Source organism: Poecile atricapillus, chromosome 2, assembly GCF_030490865.1.
Source record: "Poecile atricapillus isolate bPoeAtr1 chromosome 2, bPoeAtr1.hap1, whole genome shotgun sequence".
Classification (NCBI taxonomy): domain Eukaryota; kingdom Metazoa; phylum Chordata; class Aves; order Passeriformes; family Paridae; genus Poecile; species Poecile atricapillus.
In genome coordinates this window covers 110,387,236-110,413,550 of record NC_081250.1, presented here as the reverse complement: position 1 = coordinate 110,413,550, position 26,315 = coordinate 110,387,236, and the positions used below count along the sequence as shown (strand labels likewise).

General features: G+C 36.3%; 1 protein-coding gene across 4 annotated transcripts in view; it reads left to right on the top strand.

Moving 5' to 3' along the window:
- TRAPPC8 (trafficking protein particle complex subunit 8) overlaps positions 1–26,315 on the top strand; it is a 53,166-nt gene that overhangs the window by 12,455 nt on the left and 14,396 nt on the right. For all 4 annotated transcript variants that reach the window (XM_058831645.1, XM_058831644.1, XM_058831643.1 and 1 more), the window contains 21 exons: positions 392–566; positions 953–1,106; positions 2,234–2,315; positions 3,753–4,000; positions 5,570–5,685; positions 6,974–7,124; positions 8,438–8,538; positions 10,018–10,123; positions 11,652–11,783; positions 13,728–13,952; positions 14,994–15,102; positions 15,835–16,029; positions 16,221–16,351; positions 17,432–17,506; positions 18,191–18,317; positions 19,353–19,510; positions 20,283–20,725; positions 23,379–23,526; positions 24,806–24,902; positions 25,351–25,419; positions 25,539–25,579. In XM_058831645.1, the coding sequence (XP_058687628.1) occupies positions 392–566; positions 953–1,106; positions 2,234–2,315; positions 3,753–4,000; positions 5,570–5,685; positions 6,974–7,124; positions 8,438–8,538; positions 10,018–10,123; positions 11,652–11,783; positions 13,728–13,952; positions 14,994–15,102; positions 15,835–16,029; positions 16,221–16,351; positions 17,432–17,506; positions 18,191–18,317; positions 19,353–19,510; positions 20,283–20,725; positions 23,379–23,526; positions 24,806–24,902; positions 25,351–25,419; positions 25,539–25,579 (3,083 nt within the window). The remainder of the gene's footprint in view (positions 1–391; positions 567–952; positions 1,107–2,233; positions 2,316–3,752; positions 4,001–5,569; positions 5,686–6,973; positions 7,125–8,437; positions 8,539–10,017; positions 10,124–11,651; positions 11,784–13,727; positions 13,953–14,993; positions 15,103–15,834; positions 16,030–16,220; positions 16,352–17,431; positions 17,507–18,190; positions 18,318–19,352; positions 19,511–20,282; positions 20,726–23,378; positions 23,527–24,805; positions 24,903–25,350; positions 25,420–25,538; positions 25,580–26,315) is intronic.

Genomic DNA, 26,315 nt, shown 5'->3' with positions numbered 1-26,315 from the left:
TCACTGTTGTTCAGGTGGTAACTTAAGGCCCCAGCTCTCCTTGGAAGTTGAAAGCTAAAATACAGTGGGGATGAATTTCAGCTACATGTTTGCTATGTCAACATCTGGTCTCTATATAAAATCCTAAATGAACTATCATGTAAGAGCTTAAACTTAGATCTGTCAGAATTGGAGCAAACTCCTGTTGCATCACATTTTACAGATGTTAGTTAACTGATAGTTTTTTATTGAGACAAAGGCCAAATTCTAATTGCACATACTTTTGTGGTAGTATATTTTACATGCTTAAGTATTGTACTCATCTATTCTATTTTATACACTTCCTATTTTATTCTATGAGCAGTAGTTGTCCCTGTGTTCTTTGGGTATATGTCCTTAATAATGAATTCAGGTATGCTGGTAGTTTCTTCTAGTGAACCTGACCCTGTGGAGCAGTTCCTGAAGCTGTCTCAAGAACAACATCGGATTCAGCACAGTAGTGAATACTCATATCCCAAGTGGTTTATACCAAACACGCTCAAATACTATGTGTTACTGCACGATGTAAGCACAGGAGAGGAACAAAGGTGGGTCATCAGTGAGCTTACAAATCAGCTCTTGGACTGAAATGCTTGTATTGATAAATTCTGTTGAGATTAGACATGCAACAGGATCCATTAGCCAGTATGCTATTATCAAGGCAGATATTTGAAAGTATTATTTTTAGATCTTCTTATGTTCATGTAAAATGAAATTAATCAGTCCCAGCTTTTGGGGTAGATACTTTCTATGCTAGCTTGATGAAGTGATTCTCAAAGATTCTCAGTTTTACTCTTGCATAAGAGATTGTTATAAAAATAGGAGAATTTTCCATTTAAGCCCTATGGATAATAGTCTAAAATAGCTTGTTTCAGTACACACTCTATAGTTAGTTCGATATCAAGGTAGGATAAGTGTTGTTTTACTGTTTCAGAGCCGATTCCATTTATGAAGAGATGAAACAGAGATATGGAACTCAGGGTTGCTATTTGCTGAAAATAAATTCTCGGGTGTCTAACAGAGGAGCAGATGAACAGATACCAGATCCTTGGAGTCAGTACCTTCAGAAAAACACTATCCAGAACCAGGTATTACAGTATTCTATAAAAAGTTTTTAAGGGGCCTGTGAAAATCATTTTAGTTGCATTAAGTTTCACCTTAGTGTTATACATACATGCTTCTACAGATTGAGCTGATTGACAGTTAAGACACTTCTGACGCAGCTGTGACTTTTTGTGAAGGCATGAGTCCTCAGTAGGAACTGTCCTCTATGCTGCTTAAGTTGACAGTAAGGAGCGCTGAAATACTGGACTGTCTGAAATAGACTGACAGCACAGAAGTAATAGACTTGTGCCTTAAGAGCTGTGAGAGGAACCTCAGAAGTGTCCTGTTCATAGTAGTTTTCTACCTTCATTTTTGTTGTCTTCAGTCTTAAATTTTGTTTTTTCCTGGGTCTTCTGTTCTTCACTGTATAGTGTGGCTGTGTTGTTTTGTGGGAGTATGTGTGGGTTTTGTGATAACTTCTTGTGGTTTAGTCTGGTCTGTCATCTGCTAAGATTGCAAGTGATAGTGTGTTTTGAGTTTGCCATAAATAACTGTATTTTTGGCTTTAAAACGAAAAATCTTCTTTTTTGAGTTTGCTTTTGACTGCAGTTACAACTTCTTATGATTAAAAGGTTTCCTGGAATCATATTTTGTTACCAAATGTAGCTGGTACTGAAAAGTCAAAACATTTCATATTCTATAAACTAAGAGGACCAGTGAGTTATAGGCCACCATAAACTAATCAGATATTTTTCTTTTTATATTTTTATCCATGTTAACTGTGCCACATAGATTTGTGTGTGTGTGAGCTTATTCAGGAGTTGCTTTTAGGGAATATATTTCTGCTGCTGTAGGCTCTGCTGTGTAAGAGTTGGAGTTGTTTTCGTTAACAGGGAAGCTAGTTGAGCAGCTCAGAAGGTACTTGCTTCATTTGGTGAATGCAACTCTCATCACTAAAATAAGACAGTTTCTTAAAGCCTCAGAAATTACTTAGAGAAATTAATATATGTGAACAAACAAAGCTGTTGTAGTAATTCAGTTAGCTTATTAACTTATTAACAGTTAACTTATTAACAATCAACAGAAGTTGACAACTACTGTTTACTGACTCCTATATGTGGTTGAGTAATACTAAAGTTCTGCCTTTTCCACCCCCCCCTTTTTCTGGCAGGATTCCTATGAAGATTATACTGTTGTTTCAAACAAGAGTACTGATCACTTGATATCAGATGGCATAGACAGTGAAATTAAAGGTATTTTTGTAACTTTATGAAAAACTTGATTTTATAGCATTTACACAACTTTCTTATCTCTTTAATTAATTAGATTATTTGTTAGGGAACTCAGAGTAATGGTTTGCTGAATGTTCTAAGTGTCCTCAAAGAAAAATGCTGTAGTACTGACCACCTGATTGGTGTCATCTCCTTAATGAGATGGCTAATGATGTATTGAGCTCATACTTTGTGAGTTTAAGCATATTGTCTTGCAAACTCTCATAATTAGTGAAAAGAGCATAGAATTAAATGGTCAATTTTCATAATAATGAAAGTTTTGGTTTGTGTGCTTTGCTATAACTTGGAAGCTGAAGTTTTGGAGGTTTTTTTATCCTTGATTTTGGTATTAAATCTGTGAATGTCAGGGAAGTGCTTAGTTTATAAGTTGTTTGGAAGCACTTACCTTGGAACTCAGCTTTTGGATGAGAGAGAGTAGTAAATTAAATTGAAAATTAATGCACCCTTAAAAAAAAATTAGGATAGCTTTGTAGGATTCAGATGAGAATCATCATTAGATAGGGAAGAAGTGAGGTGCCGTGCATTGTCTGGCCTGCTTCAGCCCAGATCCTTCATACCTCACCTGAAAGGCGTGTGGAGACCTGGCATGTGTGGGACAGCCTACAGTTGCCATCTTTCTAGGGCATTGCAGCCCAGATGTAGTCTGGGAGCTGCTAATTGAACTTTACAAATTCAGCTTTACATTTCATGAATAAAATCTGTTACAGATTTGCTTTCACAGCTCAGCATTGCTTGGTGCCAGATAGGACAAGCTGATTTTCTTATAAATCAGAGAACTGCTAAAGTCTTAGAGTGAGGCAGTATTTCAGTCTATTTTAGAGAGTTAAATGCAATAGTGGTCAGCAGTTCTTCTCACTGAACAAAGAGGACTTAGGAGAAAATTGTTTTACATCATGATTGCTTGGAAGGGCTTAGAAAATGAGGTTTGTTTTGTTATTGTTGTTTTGGTTTTTTTTAAACTTTAAAACATAAGCAGAGAAAAAATAATGGACACAATGGAGCTATTGTAGTAATTGCTGCATTTCCGACTTTCATGAATGTTTTATTTTGATTTTAATGTTTACATAGTTTTCCTTCAATGTTGTTGATATTAGTCAGTATATTGGAAGATTTTTTGCATTGTAGTTGAGAATGAAAACCATATATATTTAGCCATTTGTAGTTCTTGAGATTCCCTGAGCTTTCTGAGAACTCTGAGAATTCCAGGAATGATGCAATACTCAGTGCTCTGCTGCTGCCTGCTCAGCATTAATCTGCAGAACAGCTGGTGAATTGCTTTACTTTCCAGAGTTCTGAGAAAGGAAAGTTTTGAGGTAGGTTATTAAAAATGACCTTTAAAACCCAAAATGTTTAAGTAACTTTATACTTGCTGGGGTTTTTGTTTCAATCTTTCAACAGATGGCTTGTCAAATAATTTTAAGACTCACCCCCTTCAACTGGATCATCCCAGTGGCAGTTTGGATAGCACTGATTACATGAAGGCTTCTACATCACTGCAAGACTCAAAGAAGTCAAATTCTGGGACACCTCATGGTGCTTGTTTAACTCTCACAGATCATGATCGAATTAGGCAGTTCATACAGGAATTCACATTTCGGGGACTTTTGCCACACATAGAGAAAACAATTCGACAGCTCAATGATCAGGTCAGTTTAGCCTTAAAGACACTTCATGCTATAATAAGGAAAAGTGGTTGGGGTATAAATCCCGTTATCCAGAAATCTGTTTTGACAGTATTACTTCCTTCTACATATGATGATTCAACAGTCTTGCTAAAAACTGTAAGTAGATTTAAGAGAAATAACTGAAGTTCTCATTATTGCTCAATTTGTCTTTAGAAAAGCAAGAGCTAATTTGTATCAACAGCTCCGGTGCAAGGTGGCTTCTTGGTGAAAGCCTGTCTGAACTCTTCCTAGGGAAATTGGCTTTTGACCTTAAAATCTCAATATTCTTTGCTCTTGGATGATTCTGGCACAGGGAACAAACTGGACTTTGTGTTTCAATATTAGAATACACAGCTAAATTTAAGAAATGTATTTAATCTATAGTCATCTGCAAAAAAACCTTCATCCTTTAGTTGCTGCTTGACAGAAAAGAAATTCAGGGTCACCCCGAATCGTGTAATTCTGTTGATCTCAGCAGTTTTTGCAGGGAACATGCTGCTCTCAAGCTAGGATTTTTTGGAGCTGTGATTAATATCATGTCCATGTTAAGTGCATGCATTAAAGTTATTTGCATCACAGTGAAGTCCTTTCTTTTACAAGTGTTTCACTCCTGTATGCTCTTGAACAGCCACAGAGATGGATTGACTTACATTAGTGCAATCAAATTACTGTATTTAACATCAAGTCTTGGACCCAAATATCTATCTGTTATCTGAGCTCTGATTTTATTTTGATTGGATTGTCTATTCAAGTTAAAGCTTAAAGTATGAGGGCTTTTCATTCTAAGGATCATGTCCAAGGAACACTCACTCCCTGAATTGATTGAATTTAATTGTATATGCTGACCATGTTTATGCTTAGTAAGTTTTATGAAGAAACATTAAAAAGAAGTGGTTATATAAAGTATAGCAAACAGGACTGCAATGATACATTCCTAGTCCTGATAAGAAAAGAGAGATGCTCTGCTTTTTAAAATTATCCTTAAAGAGTGATACAGTTTGCTTATAGGATGGGAGTGGTGATTCCCTGCAGAAGTTTCTTTCTAAGTGCAAATGATCTAAAAGAATGAAGTTGTGTAACCTTGCTTGCCCCATACTTTTGACACTTGAAATTGATGCTCATGGTGTGATAATGCTTTATCTGGAAGGTGTCAGAATGTTCTTTGTTGTAGTATGCACTTAGTCTAGATTTTAGGTTGGACTAATACCCCAAATTAGATGTTCTAATTATTTAGAATTGTTAGAATTTAGATGTATCAAGTGTTTATGTTCTTAAGGTGGCTGTTTCTCCAGTTTACAGAAAGAATATTGAACTTTAACTGTCTGAGATAAATATATGAATTATGAATATATGAAAATCAATATGAAGTTCTGTCTCACTGTCAGAGATTAATTCTAAAAAAGTGTGTTCTTAGTTGTTTTATTCCTTTTATTTATTTCTGTTTTATGGAAGAAAAAACAATTTACAAAGCCATGATGAAGCTTAGATTTTTCTATTAATTTAGCTTACATTTCTTGCGATGTAGTGCTCTAATTCAATGTCTTTCTCCAGTTAATATCCAGGAAAGGCTTGAGCCGATCACTGTTTACTGCTACTAAAAAATGGTTTAGTGGCAGCAAGGTTCCAGAGAAAAGTATAAATGAACTCAAGAATACGTCTGGTTTGCTGTAAGTATTCTCAGTTAGTTTTAGATATAAATGCAACTTTTTTAGGGACAGGAGGGCATGTGTTTATTTGATGGTGTTCTGCAAAGTAAACTAAACCAGAAGTGTAGTGAATGACTTCAGTTAGAAAAATCATGAAAAGTATTGTGCCTGAATATGTACAATAAAAGCATAGCAGAATTTAAAGAAGGGAGTAAAATAGACTGTTTGCAGAGTTGTCTGCCTGCTCTATTTACAATGAAGCTAAGTTAATATGAACACATGTTTTTAAGAGTAATAATAATAAAAAGAAGTTGTAGTTTGCCACAAGGGATATTTTTCTAAAATTTGTACAAGCTGTTTCACCTGTTATTATAGCCAAACCCCATGTATAGGTGCTTTTGCTTATATAACTCTCCAATTTGCTCCAGCAGAGTGTTGAATATATTGCTTTTGCAATGTGTTCAAGAGCTAAACTAAAGGCAATTTCATACTTAGTGCACCTGTTTCTTAGTATACACTAAAATCAGGTTTTAAGTGTTACCAAAATACTAATTCTGTATTTGGTGACTTTCCTCTGTGAATTAGGATGTATAATAATGATAATCACTCTCCAGATGTCTTTACCACAGAAGTCTAAATAATTGGTCATTGTCTAGTCAAGGTTAATGTCCTTGACATGCACATGCAGCTTTGAATGTCTATGTTGCCTGTCTTTGGATTCGTAATCAAAATGTTGCTAATTCCTGCTTTCTGTTTTGAACTTGTAAGCGTAGTTCACTTCCTACAGGATTTGACATGTAAGTGTGAAAATGTATTTGATTATTACTGAAGTGAATCATATATATATAGGATGAACCAAAAATTAGATTGATGCTTGCAGAGGACAGGAACTTGCACAGTGTTTTGGCATAAAGCAGAGTTTTTTAGTGGACTTATTTCTTTCAAGAGAAATGTGGAGAAGTAACAACTTACAGCCAAGTGAATAGTCAAAGTCTTATTTTTTTTTTTTTTTTTTGTACTCACACAGCACTGTTTAGCTCTAATGGTTAATCTGACAGAGCAGTTTCAGTGGTAGTTATAAACTCTATTTCTTGGCTTAGAGGAGTGTGTGCTTTGAATGTTACTGGAACAGTGACTCTTGCTAATCAGAAAGTAGTATATGAAACCCAAGTTACATGTGGCAGAAAGGAAGCAGTTTCACTTAGCTGGTTTTGGGCAAAGCTGAAGCAATGCAGGTTTTAATACTACTTTGTGAATAGATATTAAAATGAGAGAGGATGACTTTGAATTTAAATATTTGTATTTATAGGTATCCACCAGAAGCACCAGAGCTTCAAATCCGGAAAATGGCAGACTTGTGCTTTTTGGTGCAGCACTATGAACTTGCATATAGCTGTTACCATACAGCAAAGAAGGACTTCTTAAATGATCAGGCAATGCTTTATGCAGCTGGAGCACTGGTTGGTACTTCACATAATATGAACATTCTGTGAACTTTTTATAATAATCTCTAATGTTTGTCTGAAGGTAACAAAATGCAGTCTCTCCCCTCTACCTCCAAATTTGTAACTGTCTTCTAGATCTTCTGTATGCCTTTAGGAAACTCTAAAGTGTTGTAAAATCTGTTTTCTGCTGTTATATGAAGGGAATAAAGATATGAATAAAAACTGGGGAGTTAATGCTTAAAATATGGAAGGGAGAAAACCTAGAATGCAACCTCCAGAAAAATGGATTTTTAAACTGATTACACAAAGCCAGATGTAAAATAGCTTTATAGTGTCTCTTACAGACTTAGGCAAAATACTTATTTGCCAGAAATTCATTACTCTGTCACTATAAATATGGTATTGTACCTGTTTTTGGGGTATTTAAAACTTGAAGGCTATACTTTGAATATGTCACTACTGAATTTCACTCTAAACACATACTCATTCATAATTTCTTCCTAAGAATGAAGGTGTTTAAGACTAAAGTAATTTTCAACAAGATAAATGGGAGTACTGGGGGAAAATGAGTAATTTTATCAATTTTTAGAAGATATGTATTGTAAACTTTAGTCTGGTTAACTTGCTAAAATTTGAAACTGCTTCACAGAGCTATGGAAGCATTATTGTACACCTTTACTTCTTGATTAAAAATTTTACTTAAATGTCTGTTTTTTCAGTTCAGACAGTTGCTGTGCATTTGGATAATCTGAATAAGCAGAGTAATAAGAAATCTTAATTTCCAAATGAATGGAAGCAATCTTAATTATGAATTTGTTCCAATCTACTAGTCTTAGTGTTTACTTTCTGCAGAAAATCTTTGCTCTCATATTTTCAATCAATGAGAAAAGAAGTAAAATTTCAGACTGCATCTTTATACTAGAGTTTCCTTGGAAGCTGATCATGTAATTTCACTTAAGCAAAACTCAAAAAACAGTCCTCATCTTAAAGTACATGGTAGTGCTACTTTACAGGAACAATCTTCCAGATAATAGGAAATTCTTTTGGACTTATAGAACTGTACTGAATCAATGCTTCTGCACAACGTTGAGGGTACTGTCAACTGCAAACACTTCTGTGTGTAACTCTCTGGCTAATTGTAAGTAGGGCCATACACAAGCTGTTGTATTAATCCTTTTGTCACTTACAGTGTATTGATACTTTTATATGCCTGTAACTGATTAGATGAAGATCTTGTATCTAGTAGCTATTGAAACATGTTCTTCACTCTTTTGACGTTTATGATTTGTTGAAAAGATTACAGTGACAGTACAGAATTTCTCTTGTAGGAAATGGCAGCAGTATCAGCTTTTCTTCAACCTGGAGCTCCTAGGCCATATCCTGCTCATTATATGGAGACAGCAATTCAGACCTATCGAGATATCTGCAAGTATGTTGCTTTCTTTTGTTCTGATCCAGTGAAAGTCGAAAGATCTGGTGGCTTAACTTTTTTGCCCTGCACAGTAAAATTGTGCCAGTATATCACATAGTGATGGTAACTTTTTAATGACTAAGATAAACTAACATATCTAGGATAGCATGAAAGGAGATCTGCTCTATTCTTAACAGAGTGCTTATTGAACTTGTGTATTGAATTCACATGGTATATTTTAAGGTAGTGGGATGGCTGCAAGGAAGGTTTCTTTGAGAAGACAGCTGAAGTTGCTTGTGGCAGAATCAGTTTTCACTCAGCTCCAAAATGGACTTGTTGCTGTCCAAGCTGGTCGTGCTGCTGTTACCTCTGTGATAACACATTTAATAAAGGGTAAAAATAGCTGTGCAGCAGCTGTGAGAAAGGAGTTAGAAAATGAGAGAAACAGCCCTGCTGATACCAAGGTCAGAAGGCGGCACTTCCCTGCCACCTGTGGTGAATACCATACTGAAACAGATTTTCCCTTGCAGTCCACAGAGGCGCATGGGAAGCAGGGATCTACCCTGCAGCCTGTCCCAATACCAGAACAGGTGCATGTACCCTGAAGGTGGCTGTAGCCTGTACAGAGTCTATGCCACAGCAGGTTGCTGACAGGAGCTGTGACCTGTGGAAAACCACACTGAAACAGTCAGTTCCTGAAGGACTGTACGCTGCAGAAAAGATACACATGGAAGCAGTTCTTGAAGAACTGCATCTATGGGAGGGTCCCCACATTGGAACAGGGGAGGAGGATGTGGAGGAAGAAGCAACAGAGGAGAAATGTTATGAAGTGACCACAGCTCCTTTTCCCTCTTCCCCTGCCCTGACTGTGGGGAGGAGGAAGTAGAAGAGTTGGGAGTAAACTTGAGCCTGGGAAGGAGGATTTGTCAGGAGAAGGTGCTTTATTTCTGGTTTTATTTATCACTGTGCTATTCAGTTATTAATTGGAAATAAATTAATCTTTCCCGAACAAGATGAAACAAGCTTGTTTTGCCTGTGACTAACTGGTGAGTGATCTTGCTGTCCCTTTCTGGGCACATGAGGTTTTTAGTCTGATCCTCTTCCCCTGTGTTGCTGAGCAGGGGGTGTGACAGAGCATCTTGATGGGCACCTGGTACCCAGGTACAACCTGCCAGTACAACCTGCTTCTGACTTGGACTTCTTGTTTATCAGATTGTTTTAGTTGCTATTTTTACAAATACAGTACTGTTCTTAAAAACTCTCTCCAGCTTTGACTTTCATAAAGCTCCTGTTATAGTAGGATTGAACACTTAATGTGTCAATCTGTATGTAATTGTATTGTGGAGAGTGAACTTTCATATATTTTGCTTTAAGAAGAAATAAGCAACAGAACCTCAGTCTGATGCCATGTATAGAAAATAGTAAGATTTGAGATAAAAAGTTTTCAGAGGTTTATTTTGATAAATATTTATTAATACATGTATGTTTTTACTTTAGGAACATGGTTCTGGCTGAGCGCTGTGTACTGCTTAGTGCTGAAATCTTAAAAAGTCAAAGCAAATATTCAGAGGCAGCTGCTCTTCTGATTCGTTTAACCAGTGAGGTAAAACTTAGTTTTTTTCCATTTCTGCCCTCTCACTATTTGTTTTCTTATCCAAACACTTCTAGGTTACCTTCTGATTCTTGTCCTACAATATTTTCTAGCCAAAGGTAGCAAATGAACAGGTATAGAGCATGAAGTGAAGAAAGCTGTTTACACTGTAGGTGAAGGAACTAGTACAGTTATTATTTTTCTAGGCAAATGACTTGCTTGACTTCCTTAACCATGCTAAATATGTTATCTTTGGCTTTGTAACTAATTTTCTTTGACAGTTGCTTAGCTCTTGGATGGTGTAGCTTACAAACTCATGTGTTAAAAGTATTAGCATGGCTTGCCAGAGCCACAGTGGATGCTATCCCATATATAATCAGAAGTTCTCTACAGCTTAAGCAACTGAGGCATTACTATAGTTCAGGTGGTACAAATCATTAGAATCTTACTGTCTAAGTGAAACCCTACACTTCTCTGATATTAATTGTCAGAAATTAAGCATGGAATCAGCTTCTGACCCAGGAATTGTCTTCCTTGAAAAGGAGTGAAGAAAAATGTAATTCCAGTGATAGTGTAGCATCTCCTTTAAAGGTTGGAGGGAAGTCTAACTGGTATTTTTGGCTTCATGGCCAGCTGCACCAAATGTGATGCTTCTGAGACTTTCCTGAGACAAGCGTGGAATAAATCTGTTTAGTTTTCTAATTTTCTTTCTCGAGTGTCTCTGTAGCTTCATTCTTGTCCTTTCAAATTAAGCTTGCTAGCAATGTTTACAAGAGCAGCCTAAGATATTTAGGCAAGGAATTTAAATACTATTAGCTCTGCATGGTCATTTTACAACTTAAAATTGCACTGTACATACAATAGTATGCCTATGGAGCATTTTGGTAGTTGCAAGGAAAATCTTCACAGGATACTATATTGGTGTCTCAGAGACTTATATTTATGGTCAAGATATATACTTGAACATCAGTGATAGCATGGAGTTGAGCTGTGGTAAAATCAAGTAGATTCTGTTCTGATTGGTTAAAGTAATATAGCTGTGTATTGGCAGGAGAAGAGAAGAGTATCACAGTAAGAAATTGTACATTAAGAAATCAATAGGTTCAAAAGGTTCATGTCATAAAAATACACCAAGTTTCATTGCTCCCTCTATTTTTCAGTCATCTTGGTAGAGGTCTTATTTTTTGGTTCTGGACTTAATATCTGCAGGGGGAGGGAGGGGAAAAGGTAGGAGAGTGCTTCAGAGGTAATGGTGTTTGAAACTGTAGCCTGAGTAACTGAAAAAGCAGAAAATATTTCTTTTGTTGCTCATACTGAAACAGGTTCATATATGCTTCACTAGAAGTAAGAACATGATGGTATTGAACACTGTTGAAAAATACTTTGTGTTATTTTTTTGTGCTCACATATGTATATGTTTGCATATAAAAGAATCTTTAACTTCATAGAACTCTTCCAACTTACTGTCCCTCTTAGCATTAAAATGCCACTGTTACCTTTATTCAATTCAGGCTAATTCTTCTTTTTTCCTTTTAAACAGGATTCAGATCTTCGCAGTGCACTCCTATTGGAGCAGGCAGCCCATTGTTTTATAAACATGAAAAGTCCCATGGTTAGAAAGTTTGCATTTCATATGATATTGGCTGGCCACAGATTTAGTAAAGCAGGTCAGGTAAGTATTCATGGAAAATATGCCCGGTACTAGATAATTTGAAAAATGTGTTAAGAGTGTTATAAGCCTGGAAAAAGATGCTTGGCTTCTGACACTCCTGTATTAGTCTGCAGTATTCTGTTCTGTAATCTTCTGAAAATTACTTCTGGATTGACCACCCTAGTCTATTACTGCTTTTCTGAAGTAATGCTGAAGATCTCTGGCTTGAAACTTAAGTGATGTTTTCATTTTTGAGTCTCATTTTATACACAGTAATTTTCAAGGCTTTTTTTGGCAAAGGAATATTTTTACTCTTGAGATAAGGGTGAATTTATTCAGTTTATTAGAATAATAGCAAAATCTAGATATTTGTTTTTCCTGGTGCCTTAAATACATGTTCTTTATTGGAGTTGCAGGTTTGTGAACAGTTACTGCATGACAAACCAAAGCATCTCTATGCCTGTTAGATGTAAGTGGCAGTTAAACCAATAGAGATGAGATTGTTTTTACTCCCATTCACATTCCTTTGCAGGCAGCTCTAACTATGGTAGAGAAACTTTTTTGGATAGAACTTCTGCACTTGTTTCTGCATTAATTCTGGGATACATTCTGTAAAGATATGCTTGCGCTTGATTCCTGCTGAGGTTATTTCAAGACAGTACAGGAGAACCAAGATGTCAAAATTCTATTAGGAACAAAGTCCTGTGGTGTTGGTTGAGGATTTTCTCCCACCTAATCTCAGCCTCACTGTCTTGGTGAGACAAAAAAAAAGGTGGTTTTTTGCATTGTTGGCTTCTGTGATGTGAGGAATAGTGGGAGTACTTCTCCCCCTCCTTGGTTTTCTTCATGCAGTAGTTTTCCTGTCTGTTAGGACAGAATAGTACTGACAGGAAGCTATTGATCAGTTTTTCATGTATTTATTCTTTTATATCTTGTTCTTTGTCTGGGAAAGTGAATGTGTTTTGTACAGTTTTGACTTTGTGTAACAGTTCTCTTTGTTATTTGTGTCTAATATTTGTAGGAATTCTGGTTTCCAAGAAATAGTTTTTCAGTGTTACAGGAAATGTAGCTATTTTTTTTTCATATTGTTAGGGTACCAAAATATGAAGTGCTACTGAAGAGAAAGCAGCCAGGCTGTTTAGCTGCAGACCGTGATACCGTATTTTAAAGTGTCACTAGTACATGCTGATGTTAATTTTTCAGTGCTTGTACTCTGCTGTCATCACCATGCCAGTGTGAACTTATATTAGATTTTGTCTCCATTAGTGCTGTAAGGGAATGCTGTTGCCATTTTTTAGAAGCTGAGACTTAGCTGTACAGTGAATGTCTATACAGCTGTTCAATACCTAGACTTGGGATTGAATGCCTGGGTCCTGATGTACAGGAAAGAAACTGTGGAGCTGACTGGGATCAGGCCATCTATCTCCCAGTGGCTGATGTGGTGATTGGTAATTTTTCTTGTATGTACTGTAGGTCTGTGTTTTGTTTGTTTTCTTGGCATGCATTTTTTGTCCCAGGTATGTATACTAAACAACAGTTGGCTGAAAGTATCACACTGAAAGTTCAGTTTGGGTGGAATGAAATGTGTTAAATCCAGCTTATGTCTTGAGGCATGCCAGTAGAGCTCTGTAGATTTTAGCAGTCTAAAGTCCTAAAGGAACTTCAAACATTATTCTAAAAGTAGTCGTTGCTTGTTATTTGCTTTTCAACTTACTGCCTGTTACTATAGTCTTTGAAAATGTGAACTTAATCTGGAGGCCAGGCTCTACTGCCGGAACAAACACCTCTGTGCTTAGATTAGTATTGACTGGATTCTGTGAGGCACAATTCTGAAACATTACACTTCACATAGTGGTGGTGATGTGGTAGAATCTACTTTTCTGACTTACTGTTCAGTCTTCGTAATGTTATAATTACAGGCAGTGGATAATGGGATTATTTGAGAAATTACCTTTTTTCTTGCAGAAGAGACATGCCTTACGTTGCTACTGTCAAGCCATGCAGGTTTACAAAGGGAAGGGTTGGTCTCTTGCAGAAGACCACATTAACTTCACCATTGGTCGTCAGTCCTTTACGCTTCGTCAGCTGGACAATGCTGTGTCTGCATTCAGGCATATTTTGATCAATGACAGTAAACAACCTCCAGCTCAGCAAGGAGCTTTTTTACGAGAATATCTTTATGTCTATAAGGTAAGGTAAATGATTTCCTTGTCTCTTGTTTCTTGAATAAAATAAATACTAAATAAGTACTAAATATAAGTGCTAAAATAAGTAATTTTATTACTACCAATTTTCTATTAAATCATTAAATGATTTTCTATTTTATCTGCTTTGTTCCAGAGTTGTTTTGGGTTTTTTAATCTAGTTGATGTGTTCAGTTTTTTTCCTCAGACTTCAAAATCCCACATATGCTGCACCTCATGTGTGTAGTACTTTCACAGATGGGGATAAGTAAAGGTTAATATTACAGTAGTGTATGTATTTTTATTGTAATAAAGTCTGTTTTTTGAGGATCATGGCTTAATTGTAGTTGTGATAAGTTTCATAGTTTCTTAGAGGAAATGGATTTGTCCTGTTTTGATCAATTTGTAATGAATTTGGGGGCTTTTGATAATACATATTTAATAAAGACTAGGTAGCTCTGTCAACATCCATATAGTGGATTTCATTCTTTAATAAAGATAAAATTAGATGGATCAAGTGACTCATGGAGCTGTGTTTAAGTTCACGGGGTGATTCTGGATTGCAGTATGCCATATATATTATGGGGTGTTTAGTGCTGATATTGCTACACAATATGCAGCCATGTAGATACAGTCTTTTAAAGCTTAAGAACAGAATTTCTGTGGTGTTTAAGTTATGGCACACCTTACTCAAAAGCTGGTGTTTGAATCCGCAGCTCAGCTTGTCAGCAGTCTTGTTTAATGGTGGTGGGTTAGTAAATGTAGCTTATCAAATTCTGAATTAGACAGTCAAGCTTTGCATCAAATAAAGCTTGTAATAGCAATGCAGCCACAATAGTGATTAGATTTCAGAGTTAAAAGAATTATTCTTTTCCCGTAAAGATTTCATAAACTCTTATTAAAGAGAAATAAACTATGTCAAACAGTTAATTGAAATTATTTATTCTATCCTAAATGTACTCCCTGTTCAAACATTGAGTGTTTTTAGCTTGGCTTCCTTACCATTGGTAAGGTACATGACACTCTGTTTTCTTGCTCCTTTGCCCAGAATGCAGCTCAGCTGTCACCTGATGGTCCCTTACCACAGCTCCCTTTACCATATATTAACAGCTCAGCAACTCGTGTTTTCTTTGGCCATGATCGACGACCAGCAGAAGGTTAGAAAATTTTAAGTAAATAGTTTCAAGTCCCTTTTTTAAGGAATCAAAATACGTGGAAGAGTTGGTGCATTTAAGTCAGTCATTGTGTAAAACTAGAGTGACTGGGTGACTTAAAAATATTTCAAAAGAAGAGCTTGAACTTAATACCTACTTGCTGGATGTTTTCAGACTTCCTGTGTAAATACAAAATCTGAGTATGTGGTTGTACTATCACTGTTTTTCTCACCTGGAAAGCTTCAATAGAAGTGTGTAATGAGCTACATGAAAGGGATTCTTATTGCTGTAGCAAATACTGGACACCAGTGGCAATGCTACAAATTAGCTTTACAGTTAACTTCCTCTAGGATGAAGTATTTAAACACTCTGATTCCTGAATACAAAGAAACCTGAGTGGAAATTCTTACATAAACCAGGGCTGTATTGTGGGGTTGTAGTCTGTAACAAAGAAAAATGATCTGTAGCCTGAATATACCTTGCATCATGCTAAAATCTTGGAATGCCATGGTATTCAAATTGAACTGTACTCAAATTATTCTCAGTGTTGTCTTCCATAGGTGTGTTTCAAACTGTACTACACTTCACTTTTTAAAATCAGTTGTAGCATAAGAATGATACTGACCTAGAACTTAAAATATTTTAAGAGTAGTTACCAAATTGCCAGTGCAACCCTCTGATGCAGCTGTTGCACGTTGCTCTTCTCACCTTCTAAGACTGCCTTTCTCTCCTCAGGTGAAAAGCAGGCAGCTACACATGTAAGCCTGGATCAGGAGTATGACTCGGAATCATCACAACAGTGGAAGGAGCTTGAGGAGCAAGTTGTGTCTGTGATAAATAAAGGAACAATACCTTCAAACTTTCAGCCAACACAATTCTGTTTAAATCGCTACTCAGATAACTCCAAATTTCCTCTTGCAGTGATAGAAGGTAAAGTCAAGATTTTTACACTTCAGAAATAAACTGAGTTAGATAAATTTGTATTAATATTTTCTGTCTTACTACAGATTTGAACCAACATTCTTGTGTAGGTTGTTTGTATATGAATACTGAGATAGGTGAGCCTTCAGACTGTGATGGGGAAAGCCTGTTGTCATTATTTTCTTGCACCTTTTTGACAGAACCAATAACTGTAGAAGTGTCCTTCCGAAACCCTCTGAAAGTTCCACTTCTTTTGACTGACCTTTCATTGCTGTGGAAGTTTCAACCTAAAGACTTCAGTGCAAAGCATGATGGAGAAACGAAAGAACAGGTAAGGGAAGCTTCATCCTTTTCCAACCCAAACAGCTGCAGGTACGGAGTATATGTTGAGTATTCAAAATTCTATAATACGAAAACATTTAAGTATAAACATTAAACACAGAGGTTTAAGTGTAAACTAAAAAAAAGGGCAAGGGAAAACTAGCTACTGATATTTTTATACTAGCTAGATTTTCTTAGATCTGTAGGGCACAAAGCAGCCAAGTCAACAAACAAGTTGTAACATGTATTGTAAAGCTGAATGCAAAACAAAATACTTCCAAGATTTCATCGTATGTGTACTGCATCTGTTTTGATCACTCTAGCTGTGACCTGCAAGTATCAGTGTCAGTAGGTTATCAAATACCCTTTTCTTATTTGAGCTACTGTACATAGTGAAATGTGTGTTTTGAAAAACTGCTTGTATAACACAGGAACATCTTGGTATCTTGATTAGAAGAGAAATGAAAATTAAAAATTAATGTTCTGAATACTTTAGATGAGCTATTGTGCTACTGTTCGTGTTGTGCTACTGTTCAAGTTAATACTCCAACTAATGCTGAGAAAAAGCTCTGATGGATTGTTGTCACATCCAGGTTTTAAAGGTTTTAATATGTTCTAATACTGAATGGTACAGTAAATGCCTAAATCATTTGTTTTCCTGGCCAAAACATTGGGAACACAATGATCTCTAAAGGTGCTGTAAGTATTTACCAGAGTTATAAACATGATTCCACATAGTTTAAATCTCAAGGCTTACCATACACTTTCCCTACAGTTCTGATGTGAACTGCTGCTTTAATGGTGTGATAAGTACTTCTGTGAATATCAATGAAACAGATTTGGACTGGTTCCAGTTTAATAGTGCTAAATCTTAAATTTCTCCTAAATAAATGTTTACTGAGCTCTCAAGCTGCTTTTTTAATTCATAAATGCTGAGATGCTGAGCATGCAGCACTTGCTTTTCCTAACTGTTTGGAAGTTTGTATGATTTTTTTCCTTGAGCACTTAAGGAAGGGTATTGGAAATATTATTTATGACACACTTTCTGCCTAGGAGTAATAGTATCTAAAGAGCTGTTTCTTCTTTTCAGGGTACGTGTGATGAAGATATGGTAGGAACTGAAGCAATAGCAGAATTTTTAATTAATAGTGAGGAGACAAAAGTGGTAAGTACTATACTCTGTTTTAAAAATAGTCTTTTCAGTTGAATTTTAGTGTGCATTTCAGACTTGTTATGATCTGAACTTCATGCTATACTGGCAGAACACATGACTGAATCAGAAATTCCAGTATCTGATATATCCTATCGCTTTGTATAAATGTGACAGAACCAGAGACAGTGGGTACACGAGGCTTCTCCTGAGCATCAAGAAACATTTATAACTTTATTTGTAACACTTATTTTGTAAACATGATGGTGCTTGAGCACTTGGCATAGGTTGCTCAGAGAGACTGTGGGAGTATCCATATTGGGAGATGTTAAGAGCCCGTTGGATATGGTCCTGGGCAGCTGGCTGTAGATGGTCCTGCTTGAGCAGGCAATTTGGGCACAATGACCTCCAGAAGTCCATTCCAGCTTCCATCATTCTGTGGTTCTGCCCCTGTTAATCACAATAAAAGTTAACTTGAAAGAATTTTTCCTAATGTAATGAACATTTCTCAGCTCTGAACTGGTTTCCATGTGTATGAAATTTTGAATCTAGTAAATGATATATATTTACTGGTGCAGTTATGTCTGACATAGCTATAAAGTAAATGTAGCTGTGAGTGTGTTTAGCAATTGGACATTTAACTGTAATAATTCTTCTTTCTAGTAGCAACAACAACAAAAATTTAACATATCTCCACAGGCAAGACTAAAGCTCTTTCCCCATCAAACAGGGGAGCTACATATTCTGGGAGTCGTTTATAATCTTGGCAGTGTTCAAGGTGCTGTATCATTAGATGGGATAGATCCTTCTGTTGGATTACAGACAGGTAAGTGTGCTATTACCTTAAATTGTGTGTTTCTGGAAGGAAGAGACGTGGCTTCTGCAGAGTAGAACTGAATTCCAGTGTTCAGTGTTTGCCATGATACAAGGCCTTCCATCAGGTAGGGATGTAGAAATAAGAGAAACAGCTGAAATGGGAAAGGAACAGATTGGCTCTTGTAGGAATCCCATGAGGAAGGATGCCGTATCCATATTTTATTGCTCCTTTTAAATCTGTTAAAAATTTGAAACCAGTAAAAAAGCAAAATGTAAATATTCCATCTATGCCATGTTGAATTTATACAAACTTTCATTGACTTTCTTGCCATTCATTTTTCTTTTTCATCTTTTTGCTTTAACTTTCAACTCCTGTCTAAATGTTACATTTAAGTTCTTTTTATAGATTCCCAAATTTAAATTTGGCTGATGCAGGGTTTTTTTAGTATCTTGAATTCTTTCTTTTACATTAATATATAAATGGGCAATTGAATGCATGCTACTTGATCTGTTTTGTTGGATCAGTCATCTGAAATTCTCTCACATGGAGAATTTAGTTGTTAGAGGAAATGGAGATTAAAACATGTGAAAGTATCTGAAAGAAACAGAAACTTGTTTATCTAGAGGCTGAAACCTTTTGAATAAAAATGATTTGGGGAGTGGTGGCTGTCTTTAAAGGAAATAATCCTCTAAGAGACTGTTCTAGCCTGGCAGAAATTGGGAAAGGAAATAAATGCATCAGCTTCATGCAGTATGTCTGCTGCTTCTCTTCCAGTTGTAGTCAAACTATTGAAGGGCAGAATAAGTCCACAACAATAGATAACTGGCTGTTGGAACTTGAACTAACCATGTGTTATGTGACTGTAAACTTTGAATAGTTCTTTGTTGGTGATGTTGCTTAATCAATGAACACTGCACGGGCCCAATAACAAAAACTAAAATGACTTTCAAGATTGGATTGGGAACTTTGGATCATTTCTTAGAGACAAAGTCAGGAATTACTTGAAAAAACCCAACTAAAGAAAAGTTTTAAAATTTTTTTCAGGAAAATTTGTTTCCAATGGGTTATCTGTACGAGGACGACAAGATTTGGAAATCCAAGGACCTCGACTTAATAACACAAAAGAGGAAAAAACATCTATTAAATATGGACCTGATCGACGTTTAGATCCCATTATTACAGAAGAAATGCCTTTGTTGGAGGTATGTAACTAATTCTTATTGACAGTTTTGAGAAAATAGCAGTTTATAAATGTAGCCCTAACAACGACAGCTTGGATTTTGTTAATGCCTAAATCTTTCCAGGTAATTTCTGATCTGTCAATGACAAACTTCAGTGGGTTTTTTCAGTTGAAACTTGAAGCCTCAAAATTAGTATCCTTCTGAAATTGATATATTCCCTTCAGAATTTTAGTTAGCAACAGCTTTGGTAGCCAGATTTTAAGGTGAACAGGGAACAGGCAAAGAAGCTTTTTTTTTCTGCTTGCCTGCCATTCATTTAGAAAAGTTATTCTAGCTAGTTAATTAAAATATGGTGCTCTAGGGTTATTAAAATGGTGTGAGTGACTGATTAATGACAGGGCCCTATAGATTGGGATGGATCAGCTAGATGGGACTACAGTGATCATCCAGTCCAGCTGCCTGACCAAGTTACAGTATGTTAATGTCTTTGTCCAAATGCCTCTTGAACAGTGACAGGCTTGGGGCATTGACCACCTCTCTAGGAAGCCTATTCCACTGTTTGACCACCCTCTCTATACAGAAATGCATCTTAATGTCCAGTCTAAAGCTCCCCTGGTGCAGCTTTGAGCCATTCCCACATGTCTGATCACTGGATTTCAGGTGAACCTCCCTCTTCACTTCCCCTCTGGAAGCTCTAGGCAGCAGTATAATTTGTGTTAATGGATGTTTTCATGGCATTCCCAACTTGGCTCAGTGTTCAGGTTTTTATTTTCTCCTTTTCTCTCCCATACAGGTGTTCTTTATAAATTTTCCTACAGGGCTTCTCTGTGGAGAAATCAGAAAAGCATACGTAGAATTTGTAAATGTAAGCAAGTGTCCTCTTACTGCACTGAAGGTTGTTTCTAAGCATCCAGAATTTTTCACTTTTGGTGGAAATACTGCTGTTCTAACGCCACTAAGTCCTTCAGCCTCTGAGAACTGTAGTGCTTACAAGACTGTTGTGACAGATCCTACCTCAGTGCGAACAGCACTGCTGTCTTCAGCTTCTTCTGCAGACTTTGGGGTTGGTACAGGAGGTTCACCTGAAGTAATACAGGTTCCACTTCCTGATGCTGTTCTTCTTCCTGGGGCTTCAGTACAGCTGCCAATGTGGTTACGGGGACCAGATGAAGAAGGTGTTCATGAAATTAACTTCTTGTTTTACTACGAAAGTGTTAAAAAGCACTCAAAAATGTGGTAAGTTTACCTAATCTACATTTTCTGTTGTGCTTATTAGACACATTAGATTCTGTGAGTCTGTGATTGTAATGCTGAAAGTATTACTGGATTTCTCTCAATTGCTGTGATGATGTGAAAATGGTCTGTTATCTGCTATTTTAAGCAGATTTTTTTCTAATATATGATCTAATTTTCATAGGAAATTGTATAGCCTACACTGCTTTATTTGAAGTAGTAAATACTAAACTATTAAAATAATTTAATAGAAGGAGGGTTAATGGAATTCTGTTAAAACAAACTTTGTTCGTATTTAGTTCCTCTGGAACCACATCTTTGAGGTGAAAAATCATAACCTAATTTATTTCTACATTTTATAAAACAAAATCTTGTCTACCTTGAATGAAAGATTTTGTTCTTAGTTAAAATTTGGTTAGTAATTGTATTGTGATGAAAGATGTTCTCTTTGGAGGGATTAAATACCAAGTTTGACTTGCATGCTGTTGTATAGTTCCTTTTTGGACCATCCTGAGAGATTCCACTGTCAAGTTTGATGTCACAAGCTAAAGCAACCCCAAGAAATTAATTCACCACTTCCTCTGGGCAGGCAGGTTTTCAGAAAAGAGGGGGCTCCATCATGTGTAATGATTACTTGGGAAAATATGTCATCAGGCCCTGCTTTTTCTTTCTCCCTAGTTTTATTGCTGAGTGTTGCTAGAGGACACAAAATGATTCACACTACTGCCTTTAGGAACAAAAACTCATGACTTTATTCTCTGACTCCAGTATATATATATATATATATATATAGATTCTTGCCAGTGACCAGGGGTTGGATAATTAAGTTACCACCTTCCTAAGCACACTGGTCATGCGAAAGGTCCATCAAAAGATGTTTCTTAAAAGGAATGCCTGAACATCTATGTTTACAGTTACTTTCCTGAGAAAGTAGCTACAACTATGAAAAACAAGATCAGAAGGCTTAATTTGAGGGTGGAAGCTGAGCATGACACCGTATGGTATGGAGTATCCTGTTGGTCAGTTGGATGTCAGCCATGTCACCTTTTTGTACAACCCCAGCCTGCTTGCTGGTGGGGTGAGGTGAGAAGCAGAAAGGGCCTTGATCCTGTTCAAGCCCTTCTCAGCAATAACAAAAACATTCCTGTGTCAGCACTATTTCTAGCACAAATCCAAAACATGACCACTTACCAGCTACTGTGGAGAAAATTAACAGTCCCAACCTAAACCTGCACACTTGGTGTCTGTACCAGGGTACAGATAAACTCTAGTAAGATGGACTGAATGTCTTGTTGCTGAAGCTTGTTTTCTAGGCTAGTTCTGAGAGAGAAACAAAGTTCATGTGCTGTGAGACTGGTTTCCAGTGTAAACCAAAGCAGAGTAAGTTGAAGATGGTTGAGAGTGAATCAGTAGCATAGTCTCAAAACTGAAGTCATGCAAATGCACCCTTGGTTTATATTTTTCTGTAGCTTCTGAAATACCAAAATTAGCATTTCATTTGGCTCTAATCTAGTCTGTAGGAATAGGGAGTTTGTCCTCCTACAGCTCATAGTATTCAGAAACAGAGGTGTTTAAGGGATGGAAGAGGGTTGTTTGGGTAATGTACTTGTTCCTTACTATACTGAAGTTTTGAGGGGAACTTAAGGGAATTGCTCTGGTGTAAGAGAGCTCTTTTTAGACTGGGCATAGCTTTTAAGTGTTCAGAAAATGATGTAATTTGTGCTTGAAAGCTATATACGTATCTGTATATCTGAATATTAACTGCAAAACTTCAAAGTTTCTTCTGTAATTGTGACATTTTGAAGTAGAGTTTAGGAAGCCACTGATTTTTTTTCCTTCCAAAATCAGGTGTTACAGGGCGTTTCAACATATTTAGTAGGTAGTGCCTATCAAACTTTTTACATACCGCTAAAATGTTTCCAAATGGAAGTTATGGTAACTGAAAACTTCTACGTAGGAAAAAGATCATGTGTTTTGATGGTGTCTAAGAATGGAATTGTATTCATCTTTAGAAAAGAAGGACGATAACTTTCACAAAGGGACTGCTGTCCTGGAGGTTGAGCATGCCTGGGAAAAGGCAGGGTAGCAGTGGTTCAGTTCTCTCTTTTTTTTTTTTTTTTAATTTTTTTTTAATAATTCTCTTTTCAGGAGAATTTATTACATGCAGTGGTATTCTAATTGCTTTTTAGTAAATATTTATGGCAAGCGATGTGACTAAATAGTGTTCTTTCTCTGGCTTATTTACTCAGAAACTGTGTTCTGGAGCATTTGGTGGCATTAAATAGCTTGATGGTATCTGTGTGCCAATGCATGTCTATTTGCTTTCACTCTGCCGGTTGTCTTACATCTGCAACATTTCTGAAGTATTTTTCCTTATGGTAACAACTGAACCTTTTTCTCCAATATTTCACATGGCTGAGACTGTGTGTTTAAAGAGCACCTACCCATGCAGCAAGATGGTTAAAAATAAAGTAGGTTTGATAGGGTATCTTCAGTGAAAAGTGTATATTTGGTGGTTGAAGTGGACAAATTGTCTAATGGGCTTAATATTGGCAAACATAAAAGCTAAATTTTTTGATGTCATGTTCTGGGCAGTCCTGGTTGTTCAAAATGTATTTTTTTTTTTTTCTCTCCTTCGCCTTCCTCCCTTTCCTAGTCATAGAGTATTAAGGCACACTGCAGTTATTTGTACAAGCCGGTCTCTGCACATTCGGGCTACTGTCTGCAGAAGTAATGCACTTGGGGATGAAGAAGGCAGAGGGGACAACATGTTACTCTTTGTGGATGTAGAAAATATCAATACTGTAAGTTGTTACTTGTATTTAAAATAATACTGTCCTGAAGCTCAGCAGATATGAACCAAGACTCAATTTTTTCTACAGTAACTTTGCAAACAAGGAAAAAAACCCAAAACCTTGCATATTTGACCATTCAATTTCTGTTGGAAAGAATATTAATAAGAAGTTATATCCTAACTCTCTGGAATTTACCTATACTAATCATATTGCAAGACTATAGCTCATAGTGTTTTTAGGAAGATTTATTCCAAATTGATGAATGTTCTTGATTGCAGCTTCCAAGGTTGTCTCATTCAGAGCTGTTTGTCCCGTGAAACCTTTCAGAAGTTTCTCTTTCAGAGAAAACACTGGTAGAATTAGTGGTAATGTCAAAGTCAAAATTTAAGCTCCAACTTGAAGGAAGTTTATATTTACATTTATCACTAAACTATAAAAACATTTTGGCTAATATAATCCAAATATAGATATGTCTGTTGTGATCTGTTGACTTACTAAAGCAAATGAAAATACTCAGTTTTTCTCAAACCATGCTAATTTAAATTTACTCATTTTTTGGTAAAGCTGCTCCCATTTTTTCAGTCACAAAACAAGGTAACTGAATTGTCTATTCGTAGAATTCATAGACACTTAGCTGGTAGTGGAACCACTGAGCTGATTTCTTGTTTTCTTTTAAAGGTGTGTACACTCTGGGTTTTTTTTTCTTCATTTACTGAGTATTGTCCACTCCTTTAAGGAGGGAGGAGTGTTTATATGAAGGACCTACCAAGTTAACGATGTGAGGCTTATTTTTCCACTATCACCTCACTCTTTACAAGAAAGGAAGCCAACTCCAAAAGCTACATTTTATTGTGTGTATATATGTAAACCCAAAATAGATCTTCAGTTTCTAGGATTTATGATATAGCAATGCTCCTTAAGTAATCCTAAAAACTAAGTAACTTTGTGGACAGTGTTCTGCATTGGAGTTAAAAAGCCTAGTTTTTGTTAAAGTTGTTCTTAATTTAAAATACTAGCTTGTGGGTCTTTTTCTGGGGGATCCTTATTTCTTCTTCGTGTGGCTTTGTTTACTTGAATTGGAAGTTGCTGTGATCTGGGACTGTTGCTTTACTTTATAGTGGGTCTTAAATCTCTCCTTGTCTCTAAGTACTGTGTGTTATGAGTGGTGTGAATAATGAGTTAAATTAAGATTCTAGCAGTGCCACCTTGCAGTGAACACTTACTGTGCAATATAGCACATCACAGTTGTGATTGGTTTTCTTTGACATAACTTTTGTCTGTTCCTTAGAGTGAGACGGGTGTAAAGGAATTTCATATAGTGCAAGTTTCAAGCAATAGCAAGCACTGGAAGCTTCAAAAATCTGTTAACATCTCTGGAGACAAAGGTGTGTATCTTTATCACAAAAATGATGTTGAGTCTAGCTTCTGGCTGATAAAAACAGAAGAATCTTACAAGGAGCTAAATTTGGCTTTCAGAATAATTAGTTTCCAAAAACTATCCATTTCAAACATACTAAAGCCCTTCTTTTGTTATATTTCAAGAAATGTATATTTACAGATAACTTATTCAGACTTAATTAATTTTAAAAACAAGCTTAACTTACAGGTGAATTGTTTCTGTGATGTAGAGAAATCCATGTCTGGGGTGGCTGATAACTCTCCTCACAAGAAGTGTGGTTGTGTTGTGTGCCTGATTGGTTGTTGCTATGCTTGATTGAAGTATGTTGAGTGTCATCATTCCTTTTTGTGAATGTCCAAGACTTGAGACTTTTGTCTAAGGAACTGTGATTATGCTTAGGGTGAAAAAAATATCTTACCACCTTTTACTTTCAGATACTAAACTGGCTAGCAGAGAGAAAGCAAAGTTGTGTTTTAAAGCAGTGAGATGCAAAAACTCGGCAGGTAAGTTCTATCCTGAATGTGGTAACTTTTTTGAAAAAAATATACTCTTTTGGATACTGTATGCTGAAGTTGTGACTTCTCATGATGCTAAAGCAGTGCTTTCTCTTTTTATCCCTTAGAAAATTACACATTTGCAGATATTGTCTTTGGAAATGAACAGGTAGGTGGATGGGTCCAACCGCATATTTTGTCTTATGTAAGGTGTCCCTGTCATGTGAAAGGACAAAGAGGTGGTAAGGTAACCTAGGCTGGTGTATAGTCAGGATTATTAGGACCCCAGCTTCACAGCTGAACTACTTTGGAATCACATTACAATGCTGGCTTTTTTTGCTAATGCTTTTCCTTCCTTTTCAGCTCTTCAGAGTAGTTATTTTAAATATATCCTAGCCATCTAGTTTTCTAGTAAAGGCCTGCAGATATCAGATTATTTTTCTTAATTATACTTTTAGTAAAATAGGCTAAAACTTCTACAGCATATTTGAAAAACTGGAAGACCAATGGGTGTCGATCCCAGAATTTCAAAACTGCTACAGGAGGTTGCAGTGAGTTCAAGGAGTCTGATTTTTCTACAAGTTTAGGATTCTAGACTATCATGCTCTTCTAATCTTTTTTTAAACATACATATACTGAATAATTCTTTCAGTAAATTATCTTGGTACTACATATGTATTTCCAAAACCTGAGAAAATTAGTCCACTTCCATTAGGTCAGAAATCTGCATAGTGGATTTAATCTGTTGAATGTCAGATTGCATATTTTATGCTGAGCATACATTTTTCCTGTATATATTCAGCTTTTAAAGCCAAAGAAAACCTATTCACTGCCATTTCATTTCATAGGCATATAAATTGAAGTTAGGACTCAAACTCTGAGGTAGATGATCCCCTCTGCATTAT